This window comes from Cuculus canorus, chromosome 5, assembly GCF_017976375.1.
Source record: "Cuculus canorus isolate bCucCan1 chromosome 5, bCucCan1.pri, whole genome shotgun sequence".
Classification (NCBI taxonomy): Eukaryota; Metazoa; Chordata; class Aves; order Cuculiformes; family Cuculidae; genus Cuculus; species Cuculus canorus.
Window position 1 is genome coordinate 66196238 of NC_071405.1, and position 19612 is coordinate 66215849.

The window sequence follows — 19612 nt, forward strand, 5'->3', positions numbered from 1 at the left end:
GTGTTTAGGCGAAATACCACTACTATTCTTCAATTTCTATGCAAGACCACTTCAGGATTTCCATAGAAGTTGCACACAAGCCTTTTTTTCCTTACCTGCATATGTTTGTGAATGTTCTGCATAGTAACTAGATTTTCTTCATCTTTTGATCAACATAAGCGTGTTTACTATCTTAGTATCAAGCTATGCTTGTGTCTTGAGTTTTTAGAATGTGTGATCGAAGTACATTGTAAAGTATGCTTAAATACACTAAAAGAAACTTGTAGAAGCTTTTGGAACAATTCAATTTACTGAAATGATCTGCAAATAAGAAGTGGAGCTTTTTGCCATTTACACAATGTTGCCAACAAAAATACCAAGCTATTCAGAAGTGCAGAAAAAAGAGGTGTTACTTCATCTGGGAATACAAACTGATCCCTTTTGATGCAAACTGCAGCTTCTTACATGAATATCACTACATATTACACCTATGACTGTTTAACTGTCATCATCTAAAAATCCCATTAGTGAAAACACAGTTCAGTAATTAACGTACTGGAGTCATTAATAAACTGTTAGCTGTTGCTCACGCAGTCACTTAGAAAGTTGTTAGTATTACCATGTTTTCATTACTAAAATTTCCCTTTGTGGTGTAGAGGAATAGAAGACTATCACATAAAATTGCTGCACGTGAAATTACAGCTATAAAGTTTATTTTTCTTTAAACTTACAAACTATATAAGCCTCTGTGTGTGACCCTTTCAAGTCCTGTTTTGGGCTGGCTCGGTCCTATATGGATAAATCTGCCCTGTGATCCTTCAATGCTAGTTTGAACTCTCTTTTGAGTAAATAAGCCAAATCCATGGCCACAATGCCCTGTGTACTGCAGCTCTGCCATTTCCTCAAGCTTTGTCCCTTCCTTTGTGAATGCTGAAAGAAGTTCTAGAAACTGGTTTTTCTCTCCTAAGGCAGCTTATCATGAAAAAGTGCATAACATAAGCATAACACACCATTATCCTGATTTCTGCCTGTTTACATCGCTACCATAGTATAAGGGAAATTCTTAAAAATGAGAATTCAAACATGATTATTTATACTCAGAGAAGTACAGATCTTTGGTTTGCTTCCATTAAAATGCTACAGATTTCTGCGAAGCATAGAGCTAAGTTAGTCACTATTTATTACTAAAAACCACAGCTTTTCCCAGAAAAATACAATGTCAATTAAATTGCCAAAGCTCTTATCGGTTTATCTATCACATTGTCTAAAGAACTTACTTTATTGACTGGAAGAATGTTCTTCACATTGAAGTAGAATCCAAAGTAAACCATGTTAAAAACTCCATGACGGCCCAGTGTTGCAGTAAGACCTTTGTTGAGTCCTTGGAAGCCCAACCCACTGGTTTTAATGATCTCCCGAGCTTGAACAAAGCTAGATGGTTGCTACACAAGTTAAGAAAAAGAAGAGATCATCTTTACAAAAAGAAAGCAATAACCATAGCACCATTTCAATCCTGTTGACACACAGTGTTGCAAATTCTTGTAATCTTATCCATATCGCCACATTTGTTATTTTCATTTAAAAGAGATTCCTCATTTCTCTGATTTCAAGAAAAACATCAAAGCATGACTTTAGTACTGTAAAAGTCTAAAGACCCCTAAAGCAAACGATAAGGTCTTAAATAATCAATTCTACAGAGCAACATGTGGCTTTGAATGTGTGAATTTGGCAATATTTCTTTTTATCATTGATGCTGTGCACTTAAGAGCATGAGAGATCTGGACAATAAGGAGATAAGAACATCTGCAGCACAAGGAGTGGGACAGGAACATGAGAAATGGGACATAACTGGAACAGGAATTTTTTTAGCTGTTAAGGCTAAGGAAGCGAGTCCTTGGGAGCCATAAATTAGAGCAGCAAGGCAGGCTATAAATATTTGTGTTGAAGATGAGTTTGGCAGCTTCCATATTCAATGTTAGGAATAAGGCTGACAGAAGCCAACAGGCACATATATTGTCTGGGAGCCCTTCTGGATCCTCTGATGCTCTTCAGACTGTTGGGAATGCAAACTACTTCGTTAAGGCACTCGCTTTTGAAGGAATTATTTGGTAGGCAGGCATTTTTAAAACCACATCACATGTTAAACTTTCTTCTTGTAGTGTTAAAAATCTTGAAAAGAAGGTATTAGTTTTTATTTTTTTTCCTTAAGCATCCAACTGGAAACGAAACCCTGTTTTGCCCTCCTAATAAATTATTTGACTTTAAAAGTGTAGTTAGATTTTGAAAATCAGAACGAATTAAAATTCCAAGTTACAGATTTACAAAATTGACTATTCTGAAAACAATACCCCCAAAACATAAAAATAATTTTAGTCAGCCAACTTCCACTTAATGAAAGGCAGAAGAAACTTCCTCAGAGTCCAGTTTCATAATGATCAGTTCCTCAGGCAGGATCCGCTTAACTACATGCATATTTGATCTATTTTCCAATATACAGGGATACACAGAATCTAGTGTTTCATTTCTGAACATTTTAGATGTCTTTTTAGCAGAATTATAGAAAAGTTCCCTTCAAAAGGTTGTTGACTTGAGTCTGGCTTTCTCCAAAGCACAAAGACAGCTCTGGGTAACCAAATATTTCATTAGAAATGCAAAACACGACTTCCACTAGGAGACTCAAACATGAAAATGCAGAACAATTTTGACTACAACGTAGTGAACACTGCTAATTTCAATATACTTATTTGTTTAATAGCTTTCCATTTCAAAATATCATCGTAGCAGATCAACAGCATCAGCCAAATGATGCTTATTATATCTGACACAGCATATGACTGCTTGTTTAGGTGACTGACAAGTTCAGGCTTTAATACTATGTTTCGTTCTATTTTTGGTAACTAGTATTATCCTGCTAATGCTCTGCAGATATCTTACTGTAGTTTACTTTTCTAACTATCCCCAGGGATTCAAATCAGAAACTATCCTTAAATGTAGATACCCAATGTGGAGTATGGTCCAGACACCAGCACTAACATCCTTTCTAATGCACAAAAAAATGAGGATTAGATCTTTAAAAAATAACCAATGGTCCTGAATAAAGTGATTTAAGCTGAATAAAGCGACTTTTGACAGTAAGGTACCTCTTAGTCTCATCTTGAGTATGGATTTACTAATGACTAGAGGGAAGCCCATCATTTGCTGAACACCTGCGATGGGAGTCATCAGTCCGAATATAGATACCTGCAACTACATCTACATCTGAGCTACTCAGAAAGACTTCCTTTTCCAGTTCTTTAGCAATAAAGAGGGCTCTCCTAGACAGCACTTCATTCAAAGTAGGCATCTAAAATGTCAGCTGATCAAGCCATAGAAAGTCTGCATTTCATCACTGATGGTGGAAAGACCTTACGATGATTAATTCAGATGTAGGAATTTGTTGTATAAACATCTGGAGTTTAATTCACTTCACACAACTGGTGACATATACTTAATAGAGACCTAGCCAGTGGAATGCGGAATCAGATCCTTCTCATGATAGAGCAGAAACTTTTATTTGTTTAATTAATCACAACTCTTAAGTCAAATAAGATTTTTATGACCACACTAGATTCTATAGCCAGTGAGTTAGCCATGGCTATACGGAAAAGAAACAAAAACCAATGAAAGAAACCCAAATAAGAAGGCGTTAGGCTGTGACAGAAAAAGTCACCTTAACAAAAAGTCACCGTTATTTGTACCTGTAGCAATCCCCGTTACAAAGGTGCCGATACGTGATTTATAGTGATCTTCCTCTTTAAACCTATCAGCCCTAGAAAGACGATCTGGTACCATAGAATAATTCGGCTGTCACCACAGTGTGTGAATATTTGCTTTGGGGGTGTGCAGAAGCCTGGGTGTGGGTGTATGTGTTCACGCTCTTCCTTGTTCCTTTTAAACATGATCTGTTTATTATTTCAACACAACAGTCAAAGACATATATGAATTGCATTAGATTTCGTCATATAGTATGAAAGCCACGTAATGGGACAGGCATATATTTTACTTAAACCTTTTAGAAAAACAAAGCATGTTAATGAAATGAGTGTACCATTGCTTTACCCTCGACAAGATAGCATGCACATGCTTCTCCGAGTAGGCTTGAGTTTACACGCTTTAGTATGGAATGTTCTTTAACACATTATTAATGAGAACTTGAGATCATGGTAATGAAGTCACTGGAGTTTTTCCGATTTACAGCAAAATGTGAAATTCTAACAATTTTTTTTTTTTAAAGATCTATTAAAAATTGTTAAGTCTGTGATTCATCTCTTTGTAATTTAAGAAGCCCAAATAATCCAGTCCTTTGAATTTTTTCATTAGGGCAAATAGACACTTTTATTTATATTTTAACGGTAAATCAGATCGCTTGTGGAGTCCCAATAGCGTTCTTCTACAATTTTCTTTGTATGATAAGGTATCATTACTCATATTTTGTGGAAATTTGTATTTAAATTATATTCAAGAATTATTTGCCTAGAACAAAACAACTCAGAATGCTTTTGACCAGTTACACTGTGAATATTGGAGTATTCTGAGGGTCACCAACGAAAGGATGCTGTAATTAAAGTAAGCATTTGCATCAAATTTACAAACTAAAAATCCTCAGACTTCGTTAAATGAATTAAGCAACTTTACAGGAACTAATTTGCTGAGAACATAATATCGGTGTATTTATACTCAAAAATAGATGTTTTATGAAAAGGTTATTTATATCTTCACAAATGTGAGGCAGAAAGTTCCAGAGTATCTGCTTATATTACTACTGCTGGAGCAGTAGTAGTCCATGGTTTTTTCATAGCACCTTCCTCAGAGAGAGATTCCCTCACCCATTGACTTCTCCCACTTTCAGTCTCTCTCCTTCCAGGATTCTAACCTTTTCAGTCCTGTACAGTATCAGCTCTCTGTTTCAGCGGCTTCGCTGCCTATGGTTAGGAAATGTCTAGAGTTGGAGACTTGGAGTAACCAAACACCTCTTTTGCACGCATGCAGGATTGAACAGAAAATTACCAAATGTTTTAAAATTTATTCTGAAAGAGAACGCTTCCCTGGATGGGTTATGGACTAGGTACCATCCAGTGCATGACACCTGGAAATCGGTTGCAGTATTTTGCCAGCATGTACCTGGGAGCTTGGCCAAAACCGCTTGTATAAATGGCCAGGTGACAAATCTTTTTACAGTGCATCCCCTAAAATGATTTGTTTTGTGCAGATGAGTGCTACAAGGCATGCAAGTATTAACTCGGTGAAAACTTAATAGCAGAATATGCAAAAATCACATCTGACCAGGGATTCAGCCAACCCTTTCACGCCATGCTTACGGGATTTGGCACTTCTATCATGGCACAGCCGATTTCTCAAAATATTTCAAAATATTTGATTTGACAATTGTTAGTTTTATGCCCTGAGAAAAGAAGGAACTGTGTGACTGACTGCCTTCACTTTAGCTGGAACATTTTCTGCATTAAAATCAATCTAAGATGGTATGTTCCCGAGTACCCTTGATTTCCAGTTTAATCTTTTTCTCCTTTCAGCAATGCTGAGAATCACGCAAAAATTTCAGCCAGACTTCTTTGAATGAAACAATATTTGAATAATAAAAATCTGAAGTGAAACAGGAATTTAAATTATCAGTGTGCTTTACCATATAACTACTTCCCGGTTTGTGCTGATAAATGCAAAGACCTATAACGTAAATAATTTCATCCAAGACTCTGAAATCTACATTTTTAACATAAAATACACTCACTGGACCCTGGCTAAGGCATGCAGCTGTGATGTTTTATGCTAACCTTTGACACTCACTTTAAGTCTGGAGTCTGCTGGGGCAAATGCACTGTGTCCACGGGGCTCAGGCTCGTACTTCTGGATTATTATTCCTCACAGCGCTGCACTGCTGGCTACTCTGGAGGGATGAAGGTGCACTTCAGGCACAGAATATCTACAACGGAGATGCTGACACTGCTGACAATACTTTATGCCTCCTATGTGTACCTGAAGATACTGTCCACTGAGTCTCTTCTCTCTTTTTTTCCATTTCTGTTAAGCTTGTGGGAAAATAATTTGTGTTGAACTAATACCTTGTCGACATTCTGCTGTAAATATGAGCTTTCAAGTGTGTTATGCCTAATAAAGCAGAAAAAGAAGAATGGAGCAATTGTCATACCTCTGTGAAGGCATTCCGATTTGTCTGTAAGGTAACCTTTACTACTTCAAAAGGGTTAACCACAACCGCCTCTGTCAACCCAGATCCCAAGCCAGCAACGGCAAATGCCTAGGAAAGTTAAATCAATCAATACTGAAAAATTAAGGAGTAAAATTTCCCTTATATCTGATTATGCAACCGAATGACGCAATGCAAACTGCAAGATTACAGTATTGCAGCAGTATTCTATTACTGAACAACTTTAGTCCTTGATTAGATGCTGACAGTTCATGAAGACAACACGACAATAGCCATAAACCACATTAAAAAAATACAAAATAAAATGTCACAGCATTGCCAATGAATTCTCTTTTCAGCTTGAAGAAAAATTATGGTACCAATTTATTACAAAAACATGGAAAAACAATGTCCTCATGTTATCATTGGGTGGAGTCTGAATAAAAACACAAATATACATGCAGTTATGCAGCACTGGAAAAAAAAGACCCCTCTGCATTGAGGATTAAGCATATGACAGTAACACAATAACTTAAAAAAAATAAAAGAAATATAAAAAATTAAAATATTGCAGTACTTAAGTGAATTACACAAGTAGAAGAAAAGTCCTCCTAAGAAAATATCAATCCTGAAAAGTTTTATAGAGGGATGAGTGACACACATGGAAATGTCAGCATCCTCTGCAAGAATGAATTAACCCCACTTACATAGAAGCTGATGGTACATTACAGCCACGGAAATGGAGATATTCACTGTTTTGATTTCCATCATGGCACAGCATTTAAAAATACCTTAATTTGTTTCCAACAGAAAAATAATACTGAAATATTTAGGTCAATTGAGAAAATTCAGAGGGGTTGATTTTTGTCATTGTTTTTACGCACTTATTGTCTCTATTTAACATGTCCAAACTTTCTAGGGGCTGGAAAGAGTTGCTGGACCATATTACAATACACCGAGTTTTGCTGAAATTCAAGGAAACCAATGTTAAGGAAAAAAACAATAGCGAGAAAAATAACTTATTCAATACAGAGGAATTTCAGCGAGGACTTTTGAGAGCTCAAGAAAGAGAAGAGTGGTAATTTAGGAGAGTAGTGGCAAGCTGCAGCCTTACTGTCTTTGGAGAACACTGTGTTACCAACAAATCTATTTTTCCTAAATGACATGGGAACATAATTTACTGCTTTCATCGTCAACCATGAGACTGAAGCCAGCAGGAAGATCTTGCTAATGTACGCATCTCTCTTTTAAAAGTAAATATTGTCTTGACATGAGGTCTGCTGAGGCACCTAGAAGCATTCTGCCTAGCTTGGACCAGAATCCCCCTCAGTCTTCTTTTTCCCTCACTACCACGGGTAACTTAGGGGCAAAAATGCCTCTAAGGTAACAGAATTGCACTAAAAATGCCAGAGGTGTCTGATAGTTGCTGCATCTGCTACGTGAATCATAGGAAGTTTTGGTCAGCTAGTGCACGTTTACAAGTTTCCAACATATTTTCTTCCAAAGAAGTGATGTTGTACTATGGAACTTAAATTCCACACTTTCCACTTCCCAGAAAATAGGTATCAGCTTTTCTATTTACATCTAAGGGAGAGAAGAGTCTACTGAAAAAAAACCAAGATAAAATAGGAGATCCTGTAAACTACTATATGGCCAGTGGAACAATTAAAAAGAGAAGCAAATTTGCTTTAAACCAATTAACACGGTTCCATGACCATTCAGTTGCTGCATTGGAAGGCAAACATAAATGGCAGTAATGCTGTTTGAAAGAGATCCAAAATAATGATAAAACAATTGCATATTTTTTTCTTTTTCTGACGTCATTTTGGCTCACACAGTGTGAAGAGTTACTTGTTCCGACAAGATGTGATGATTTTCAGTAATCATAAACGTCTCTCTTGAGAGCCTAAACTATAAACAAAAGTCCAATTCGAAACTAATTTGATCAAGAAAATTATAACGCAGGTATTCAGGATTTTGTTGTTTGTTGTATTTACCCTCTTCCAGATAATTCACGCTTTTACTCTTACTTAATGCTTAGATACATTGACAATTATAAGAAAAATGCAGGAACTGCTATAGAGAAAAGATGTTTCAAACATGCCAAAGTAAGTAAACTGGAAGGAATGAACAGATTAAAGCGGAATCATTGAATGAGAATTTACTGAAGATTTTCAAGAAAGAAACAACTTGCTAGTTTAAAATAATCCTTAAACAAAACATTATGCTTGCAGGGAAAATTGCCTGACAACTCCCATAATATTATGTGCACTCTTCTTCCAGATTTTTCTGAAAAATATTACCAAGATGAGTACAAGGAAACATTAATTACCAAAATCTTTATAGCATATCCATAAAGATATCAATTTTCTACAGTAGTTATGCCATTACTGTGAAAACATATATTTACTATTACATACTTAAACCACAAAAAGTAGTAATTCTTATAAAAAGTTTTTTATTCCAAAGGATAGCAGAATTAAGCCCTATATGTGAGAATGCAGAAAATGTAGATAAGCTACATTTCAGCATTAAAACCTTTTTGTGTACATGTACGTCCTGTATTTTGTTTTTAAAACAGTTACGTTCTTGAGACAAAATCCTCAATCCACTGATGTATAAAAGAGTTCTGCCATTGATTTCCAATGAGATAGCAGTTTCTTATCAATAGTTTATGTTTCCATTATAAAGTCTTTAGAATAAGACTGAAGTCGATACTATTTTTTCGCTGCACTGTGCCTTGCAGAATAGCACTTTGACGCCTGGTTGAGGTCTCTAACCACTATCACGTGAATAAATAAATACTGAAGATACTCTACATTTTTTTGTCATTTTGCGAGAATAAAGAATAACAAGCTGCACAATGACTCTTCCATGGTGGTGACTGTCGCTATCCATGTTAACAACTGTTATGACATCACAGAGAATTATTTTGAAGACATAAAAATTAATGAAATTATCTTTTTGATAAATTCTTTTATCAATGTTTTCAAGCCTGTTCTGAAGAACTGTTGATTTAAGTGGCCCCTTTGATTTTGGGCTCCTTCAATAGGAGGAAACAGATAGGACTGCTCCGTATACACATATCGAATTAAAACATAAAGTTCTGTATCCATACATACCAATCCTGGTGGTAGTGATGCATATCCTAGAAGCTTCTTGTATTGTTCGAAGGTGAAAAACTGTAAGTAAAAGTTAGACTATAACTGCATTGAAAAAAATTATGAGTCACTTATGCAAATTAGTAAAACCAAATTACAAAGGAATTTTGCTACCTCATATCATGAGTAGTTGTGTGCAGTGCTGCAAAAAAACCATAAGCCACTTTTGTTTCACTCTCTGTAGCAGTGTTAGATATGCAATAATAGACAACAAGGATTCAGAACTGATTTTAGTAGTGTATCATGCATAATCGCAAGAGAAATGCAAGTAAAGTAATGCTTTATCTAAGAGTTCACTTACAATACGCAGTTTATGCTTTTATTTTTTTTTATTTATGAACTTTTCCTATAGCATTGAACATTCAGATAATGGTATAAATGTAGCAGATACTAGAATTTCTTCCAGGAAATCACCCTCACACCTTTAAGGGAATATTCTTCAAACACTTTCAAATTTCTCAGATACTAGTCTAATTCTCATCAGAGAGATGTAACTGCAGATTTCGAAGATAAAAAGTCTATAGATTTTTATATTCTTTTACTGTGAACAGGCATATTTTTTTTTATTTTTCCTCCTTAAAAATAAAGACTTCACCAATTGTCTGCTCAGTTCCTTAGAGGATGAGTTTTGAAAGCTGTACTGTTGGGCGTTTGAACTTCAAGAAAAAATAAGAAGTAGTTTCACCTGCACCAACACAGAAAAGGTAATGATTTGTAAATGGTTTGTTTTGCAGCCTTAAATTTCTTGCCATCAAAATCCACCAATTTTCAGAATAACTTTTGTGAAATAGTCTAAAGATCAAAGCAGAATTAATTAGTGAATTTGCTCCTCCAAGAAAAACGTAGAGAATATCCTGACTGCACTGAAGTCAGTAAGAAGCTTCCCACTGGCATAGGCAGATGGACTTTCACTGCCTGTTTCCTGGTCTGAGGACACAAAGTATGAGATGCATCAGTCAAGGAATACACTAAAGGAGGAATTGTGACTTTTTACAAATTATTGGTAAGATGCCCTCTGAAATACAGCACACAATTCTCGACACCTTTGTTCAAAAAAGATAAGCTTGGACTACAGCATATTCAAAACCATACCAGGATCACAACAAAAACTTAGACAATGTTTTAAGACTGAAGAAGACTCATAACTAGACATAAGGAAGAGTTTCTTCAAGATGAGAGTGGTGAGATGAGACACTGGCCCAGGTTGCCCAGGGAAGCTGTGGCTGCCCCATCCCTGGAGGTGTTCCAGGCCAGGTTGGATGGGCCTTGGGCAGCCTGAGCCAGTGGGATGTCCCTGCCCATGGCAGCGGGTTGGAATTAGATGGTCTTTAAGGTCCCTTCCAACTCAAACCCAAATCATTCTATGATTCCATGATTCTATAAATAGAATGTGGCTTGAAAGCTGATGAAGCTTTCTTACAACTGAAGGAGTGGAGTCCTGAAACAAACTTCCGACAAGAATAATGCAGGGAAACCTTAACCACTTGTAAAGGAGAGTTCGGTAAGTTTATTAAGGAGATCATAGAACAGCAGGGGGCTGGGCTTGCTGACCTAGGAGATCCTTTCCAGTCCAGTGGTTCCATGTTCAGCAAATCTCCCCCAAACCACTATTGTTTCAAATTCACATTCTGCAAATACTTCGCTGAAGCCACTGCAAAAGGACTTCAGATTGATGCCGCAAAAGACAATCCTGAGGAGAGTAAAGATGATCTAGCACGAGGAATGAGGACAGCAAAAAATCTTTTGAGTTATAAAGAGTAGATATCTGAATTCCACGTAAAACGAAAGATAGTGGAGGTGTTATTCCACATAATTTTGACACATAAAACAACACAAGACCTGTAACTACAGCTCCCTATTTGTGAATCCTGTAATCTGTCCAAGATGCACTCACGGTTTTGCATGCGAAAGGAAAGTGGCTTTTACACAGCACGTCCAGTATTATGGGACTGAACTCCAAAAACCTGTCACAGCTGCACAAAGACTGCATCGGTACAGGTGGAGATCTCCTCGAGCAAGTGCTGTCACATCCCTGCATAGAAAAAGTAAATAACTAGGACCTCTGACTTTCCTGGCTGCTTTCCAAAGTTGACCTGTAGCACTTGATTAGTTTAAAGGAAGCTGATTCAAATGAAGGTGGGATTCTCTGAAAGTCTGTACATTTTGCTCCCATGTGAGGCCACGATCCCTCCACACAGCACTTGCCCACACATGTGCCTATCAAACTCTTTCACCGTGAGAGCAAGGCAATGGGAAATGAGGTCAACGGAGATGTGGGAATTGGAAGAAACACAGGCAAATAGAGTTTTTCAGACAAAACAGAAAGTCTGTGTAACCTGCGCTGGGTCTCAGCCAAGGAAGTCAAGCTCAGTCCCTAAGGGCTCGGTTACCACAGACCTATCAGAACAAAACAGCTTTTCCATAAACCACGTGTACAGAAACACAAGTAATAAGCACTATATCATCGTTTTATTTTGTTTTGAACTCTGTCCTAAGGCAAAGTCAATATCATTTTTCAATCAAGACCTGCTTCAAATGAAAAGTCACTAGAATCACACCCAAACCATCAGAGAAACAGGTGTTAGGATGTTAATGATGCTGCCACATTTAAAGCAGAAAGGAAAATGCTTACATAGCGCAAAATTAGGATGTTAAGTTCTGAAAACTAAAGGGCTGATACTTTAGGCCAGTGGATAGGTATTTTTTTTTATCTTCTGGAGTGATTATTATCTCATTTTGCAGAAAAGGTCCCAGGACGGGGGCCCAGGTTTTAACTGCTCTCCAAACAGTGTGCAGACTGAACACTAATCTTGCAAACATCCTGCAAATACATTCAAAATTGTTGTCCTGGCCTTGCAAATCAGAAAAGATAGAAGCATTACTTGCATTGTAGCTCTGTATTTTTGGATAACTGAAGGTATTTTATAGGTAAGAGGAAATCTCTGAGAAAGTGCCAGTTGTGGGTGGGTGTTACTTCACTGAACTAAATCAATTTCTTATTGTGATAAGGTTTACTTTATTCTCTCTCCAGGATCTTTCTAGTCATTGTTACCCTCCTAACCTTTAATGGAATTTCTGGTATTCCTTAATGTTTTCCATAGTGGTACAAATCTGTAAAGTGGTTGTAATAAAGGCAGAAATACATTGCCTAGAAATTGTTCGGTCTTAAAAATGTTACCTTAAAAAATCAACGGCTTCCCAGAGTCATAAATAAAATAACTACTTAATACTAACTATGCTGTACATAATCTTTTAAAGAAAACAAATCAACAGTAATAAAACTCAATATAAATATTGCTGGGTGTAGTAGGGTGGATAGCATACATGCAATTTTGCCAAAATCAGTGGTATCATATGGATTTATATCATGTACATCTAGCCAATATGTTTAAAAATACAGCATAATTTGTCTTTTTCTGTACAATTGTATTAAGTTAATAGCTTTGTACAAAAAAAAAACAAAACACCAAACAAAAACCAACCCAGAATTCATGTATTTAAAACATGATTTTCTGTATACAATAATGAATATTGTCCATCTGGCAAAGATACATTTTAGTTCGTTACACAGAAAATAGCCAAAGTACTTACCAGATGTCTCAGTAACTCTAAGGTAAGAATATATGCCTGAAACAAGATGTCTGGGAACACATGAACAATGTTTGCCTCAAAAGTTCATCTGTTAACCATTGTATTGGCATCATCACTTCTTTCCTCCAAGTTCAATCTAACATAAAGTTATAAACTTTGACTTTTCATCTTCCAGAAATACCAGCTTTCTTTTTAGAAGGGACATAAAGTGAGACAAAAAAAAAAAAGAAATAGCAAGACAGACGTGAGAACATAGTTGACTAAAAGAGAAGCTACATCTTCAACACTTAGCAGAATAACTGGGTCTAAATAATCTCATTTTAGTAGCTTTATTTTTATTTGCAAATATCCACACCAGATAAATACAATATACCAGTAGCACAAGCATATTTCCTCTTAGTACAAAGTCTCCCTTGTCCATTCTCTATACACTTATGAGATATAAAACATACTATACTAGAAATTTTCATTACAAACACAAACCAAGGCTGTTGAAACCTAGAAATTGCCTCCCTGCCTTTTGTGATTCTGATGTCTCAAAGCCATAGGGATGGACATAGTCTTCCTCTAAATCTCATTAGTCAATTTGGCAGTGGACAGGGGACACCTCGGGGCTTGTTCAAATGAGGAAAACTATCAGAAGAATAAAAGGTAGAGAGTGAGACAATGGAAGTTACGACATTTCCCTTGGGGGGATACTGAAATAAGGTTGGAGGAAATTTGAGACAAGCTGGATTCTCTTCATATCAAAGCTTGGGTAACAACTCCACTTCGGATGTTAGAAATTGTGCCGGCACACAAAACGTCATATTGATTTGGTTCATGATGCAGGTACTTATAAGGACATTACTATCCTGCTTTATTCTGTCACTGAATTCTTTTAGTGTAGAATATAGATCATGTCTCAGGTAACTTGAAGTCCTCCTGGTGTCCTAGAAACAGCATAAAATTTAAAGGAATAGCGTAGAGAATTAAAGAATTAAAATATTTAATTAAAAAAACGTTTACTATTTAAACTTGATTCTCACGGCTGCAGAAACAGTACCGAGCCTCACGTAAATGCACAAGAATTGGGTAGAAAGCACGCCACTAAGGAAGCACCAGGAAGATATTTAAGGACCTGTGAGCTCAGGATGTTCAGTAAGAGGTTGAGAGAACTGAGTGCGTTTAGCCTGGAGATGAAAAGGCTAAGGGATCTATTTCCCGTCTTTCACCATGTAAAGGTCATACAAAGGACAAAGTCAAGACTTTCTCAGAGGTCCACAATAGAAGCATGAGAGACAACAGGCAAAAGCTGCAACAGGGCTGTTTGGATTGGATATAAGACAAAACTCTTCACAGTGAAAGCAATTAAACACTGGAGCAGGAGCACAGAGAGGGCGCAGACTCCATCATTGAAGACCAGACAGTATGAGCAACATGATCTAACCATGAAGACAACCCTGCTTTCAGCACGAGGCTTACTAGATCCCTTCCAACTTAAACCTTTCTGTGATTCAATAATTTTATTGAATATTGTGGGGTTTAAGACAATTTAATCAATTCGAGTAAGAGGAACTCAAGATTTTTGAATGATGGTAAAAGAGGTATCAAAACTGGGTTTTTATTTTAACTAACTCTACGCTGGAATCTAAAAAGCATCATCAGATGGATCGGTTTCAAATGAAATTAAATGGAGAGACAGGAGAAACAGAATCACAGAATCATTTACATTGGAAAAGACCTTTAAGATCAAGTCCAACCATAAATTTTAAACTGCCAAGCCCATCAGTAATCCATGTCCCTAAGCGCCACATCTGCATGTCTTTTAGATACCTCTAGGGATGGTGATGCCACCACTTCCCAGGGCAGCCTGTTCCAGTGCTTAACAATATTTTCAGACATCAGAGTCCAAAGCAAATTAGTTATTAGGCATCTTCTAAATACCATCCATCTATTCTTCACTGCTACTTCTCTATTAAATAAGTATTCAGTTTTCTTAGTTGTATGAAATGATTTTGAGATAGGTGACATATGTCAATTGCATCTAAAATGCCAGTGCAAACAAGAAGATGACATTACCAGAACTCCTTTAGGGTTCTATTACAAGGTCACATCCTGTCACTTTATACAAATATTATTCCACTGTAAAGGAATTGGAATGTGAATGATTAATTGCAGACTAAGGACAAGAATCATATGCTGCCTTTTTAGAAAGAACCAAAAAAGAAAGAAAGGAAAATCAAGACATTCTGTGTAGTAACTGCTTTTAGACATATTTGGTGCAACCATGGGAAACTTCAAAGTTCTGAAGTAAAAGACAAAGAAACTCTTGCTCGTAACACAACAGATGCTTTGACAGATTTAGAAATTTAAGATGAGATGCTTAATTACTAGGTTTTAATTTAAAAGGTTGCACGACTTAACTGAAAAATATTGATGTAATAATGTATTTTGCTTAGGAATGTTACTAGAATAATGCTCCACAAATGAACTTAAAAGATAATAAAAGAAAATTAGATCAACATTCGACAGCAAATCACTTTGATGGAGTATCATCTATTTCAACTGCAGGAGAGCTGCAGTAAAATATTCTTTGCACGATGAAGAGTTGTACTATTACTATGTTTAATCTGTAAAAAAGTGAGACTATTATTTGAGTGCTCTTTGGAGCACAAGAAAACTCTGGGCAGCACTTCAAACCCACAGATATACAAATTCAAGTTACTGAGTATGTACTTATTAGGAGTGTCTTCTATGACTTTTTGTGTTAATTTATTAAGCTATTTCTAGTGCTTTTGCAGGTTGCTAGGCATTTTCAGTAAAAAAATCTCTAAGCTAGAGGTAATTATGAGGCTAAACTCTCACTTAAAGTATTTTATTAAATTTGATTGTATATACTAATTGCAATTTGTTCTTCAGTAATATTAGACATACAGATCAAAAATAGCCTAGCATTTAAGAACCTTATCCTACATCTCTTAATCAGGCATAGTTTTTATTACGCTATCAACAGGAAAGTTTTCTCCTACTAAAAATCAAAGGATTAATAAGACAAATAGGTTTAAGATTCTAGTGTTAATCAGTGGGGGAGAAATAAAGTGGTTTACAGCTGCCACTGTCCCTACTCATATTTTTAAAAGAAGAATGGGAGTTTTACCTTCACTGCCCTTTTGGGTGTCTCAGCCAAGATGGGAGGAAAAATTCCTTTGTAGAAGCCAAGCAATCTATTGAAGAAAAAAAAAAGATATAATTTTCATACAGACAAACAACATATCATTACCATATTGCCAATTCTATTTTCACTTTTGAGTAAAGCAACTAAACCTTCAGCATTTACAAACATACAGACAAATAATGACACTCTGCTTACTTTCTACTTGTCATATCTCCAAGGATGGAGATTCCACAATCTCTCTTGTCAACCTGTGCCAGTGCTCAGTCACCCTCACAGTAAAAGAGTACTTCCTGATGTTCAGCCAGACTTCCTTGTGTTTCAGTTTGTGTCCATTACCTCTGATCCCGTCACTGGGCACGAGTGAAAAGAGCCTGGCTCTGTCCTCTTTGCACTCTTCCTTTAGGTATTGGTGCACACTGATGAGGTCACCCCTGAGCCTTCTTTTCTACAGGCAGAACAGTCCCAGCTCTTTCAGCCTATTAAAGATGCTCTGGTCTTTTAATCATCTTAGTGGCCCTTGGCATTTTTGCCTGACTTCCTGTGTGTTGGGATGGACTTCTCTTGAGTGGAGGTGATCCTTGCATACCATCTAACTTTCTTGGACTCCTCTTAGCTTCAGAGCCTTATATTATGTGACTTTTCCAAGCAATCTCTGAAAACGCCACAGTCTGTTCTCATGAAATCCAAGGTTGTGATATTGCTTTTTATCCTGCTCCTGCTCCCTCCTCTCGGGATCTTGACCTTCACAATCTCAGAGTCACAACAACCTCGGCTCCCTTCAACCTTCACATCCTCAAAGTGGTCTTCCTCATTTGTGAGTATGAGGTCCAGCAGAGCACCTCTCCTCATTGGCTCCTCTTTCACTTGTGTAAGAAGTTATCACTAATTCTCTTCAGTAACCTCCTGGATTGCTTATTCCCCGCTATGTTGCCCCTCCAGGAGGTATCAAGATGGTTGAAGTCCCCACGAGAAAAGTCACCAGCTCTTTAATCCTTACCCATAAACCGTTATCATTCACCCTTATGCAGAACTTCATGCATTCCAGCTGCTCTCTCCCATAAACGGCACTTCCTCCTTCTTGTCTTCCTGGCCTGTCCTTCCTAAAGAGTCTGCATCCCTGTGTTGCAGCACTCCAGGCGAGCAAGATGTCCACTGCATCACTGGGTTCCCAACGAGTACCCTGCAGCTGCACAGAGATTTTTAATTCCTTGTCTCTATGCCCCATGTCTCCGCGCACAGGAACTTCAGAGACTTCTTTGTTTACATGCAAATGCTTGAGGCAGCGCCACTTAAGCACTGTTTTATTCGTATTTTGTTCCTTATGATTGACATCATCCCAAGCGCTTTGCTTGTCAGCTTACCCATTGCTTCTTCAGAACCGCAGTAACTCTCTCCCTCCCTCGTGGTTCTAAGTTTAAAGCCCTCTTCAGCCACAGAGAGAGCTGGGCAAGGACATCACTGTGCATGTCACGCCAAGCTGATCTGCTTATTGCAGCTGTAAGGTCAGGGCTGAGGGTTTTCTGCTGGAGGAATCTTTATTGCAAACCAGGAGAATCCACAGAGCAACTATACCCATGGCTCTGCAAACCCCTACAATTTTATGGGATCTACAACTGGGCTTCACCGCTTTACTCCTCCTCTCCTCTGTAGAGGCAAAAGTCATCATGAAAAACAGGCAGGAAAGAGTTAAGGTCTATTCCTATGGAACACATTAAGTTTAGAAATCTAAAAACACAGGAAAACTTTGAGGATATACATCCATATATGCAATATGTAATTCAGTAAACATGGTAAGAAATAGTTCAGTATTTAATTATGAACTGCGGTTTGGTTTCTTTTTATCTTCCTCATTTGAAATAGAAACAGAAAAATGGCTCACAAGTATGGCCAATGAGACGAAAGGAATAAAGGAAAGGAGGAAGTCGAAGACAATCCCGTCTCATCACTGCGTATTGTCAACAGACTGTTTTTTTGCATAAAGCATAGTCTCCTTTAGAACCTTCTGTGCCCGAGATGGAGGACAAGCAGTTTCCCTCAACTTTTCCAATTAATGCTTTACAAATCTTGACCATTAAAGATAAAATATTTGAAAACTTTGCAGAATGAGCTCTTTAATTTTTTTTTTATTTTTTATTTTTTTTTTTAGATAGCACAATAGTAACAAAAATTTGAATGGCTCTGTCAGTCAGTGAGTACATACACACAGCAATCTTATACTCCCGTTTTCCTTGGGCAATAAGACTGAGTTAGCCTACTTGTACACGGTGTATAAAATTTTTCAAAGTCAACTAGTGAATGGTGATGACATTTCACATTTGAAAGTTATTATCACCTGGATTCAGACCTTCCTTCAGAAAACCGTTCTTCAGAAAAATTATGGAACAGCAGCAGCAATCACTGCAGCGTTTGATAGAATAGAGAGGATGTGACATCATATCCCTAGTTAGAGACACTGGAAAGAACAAGAAAATTTCTACCAGAAACACAGCTACATCTTATTTTGTTTTAGCATAAAGGGTCTAAATGAACATCACCATTCAATTGTATTCTGGGCAACAGCCCAAACTCATCTTTGCAACAGCTGATTTTGAAACATTACAGTCAATCATATCTTCTCAATTTGTTCTTTCAGGCTTTTGCTATCCTTCTGGTTTCCATTTCTTGTTTGGAAGCCTTGAGTCATTCACCCTGGCAAGATGACCAATCTAAATCAGTTATTTTCTCCAAATTATACTGGAATTGGGATTTGCTTAGTTTGTTGTTTTCTTCCTCTGTCTTTCACATAATTTTCCCTTTAAGGATCTAATAAAGCTGATTGAAGGCATGAACACAATATTCCCTTTCTTCTGTTGCTGTCAAATCCAAGTCTCTTACCCACATTGTTTTGTAATTGAAACAAAAAACTCTTAGGTTCAATTCTGCTTTCATTACCTCTACATTATCCCAAGTATAAATAAAAAAAGACCTGGGTTTCATGACCATGTCAGTTACACTAAACAAATGTGTGATTTTACAAAATTTTTTATTACAACAAAAGGAAGAAATTTTTAAGACACAGTTGGTGTTCGAAAAGAGGAAGAAAGTATAAGTGTAATACAATTTGCTTAGAGTTTCACGTATACCAGGAAAAAGGTATTTTTTCATTTCTTGGTATGCCGCATGTTGTGAATTTATTACTAATGCAAAGCAAAACAATTGAAAACAGGGCAAAATTATTTCAATATAGCCATTATGCTGAGGTACTTAAAAACTTTTTTTGCCCCAGTTGTCATCGATAACTGCTCTCCTCACCCCTCCTGGGTCATGAGACAGCAAGATGGTGACCAGGGGGGTAAACCCCCTCCCACAGTAGAGGAGGATCAGGTTTGTCAACACCTGAAGAACCTGAACATATATAAGTCTATGGGACCTGATGAGATGCATCCCAGAGTCCGGAGGGGATTGGCAGATGTGGTTGCCAGGCCACTCTCCATGAGATTTGAAAAGTCATGGCAGTCAGGAGAAGAACTCATAAAAGAAATCCAT

At 37.1% G+C, this 19612-nt stretch overlaps 1 protein-coding gene across 3 annotated transcripts in view; it reads right to left on the reverse strand.

The window, feature by feature from the left end:
• The window catches only part of SLC25A21 (solute carrier family 25 member 21), a 235418-nt gene that overhangs the window by 13467 nt on the left and 202339 nt on the right, over positions 1 to 19612 (reverse strand). For all 3 annotated transcript variants that reach the window (XM_054068393.1, XM_054068391.1, XM_054068392.1), the window contains exons 4-7: positions 16070 to 16136; positions 9301 to 9360; positions 6182 to 6289; positions 1257 to 1421 (exon numbers count right to left, since the gene is read on the reverse strand). In XM_054068393.1, the coding sequence (XP_053924368.1) occupies positions 1257 to 1421; positions 6182 to 6289; positions 9301 to 9360; positions 16070 to 16136 (400 nt within the window). The remainder of the gene's footprint in view (positions 1 to 1256; positions 1422 to 6181; positions 6290 to 9300; positions 9361 to 16069; positions 16137 to 19612) is intronic.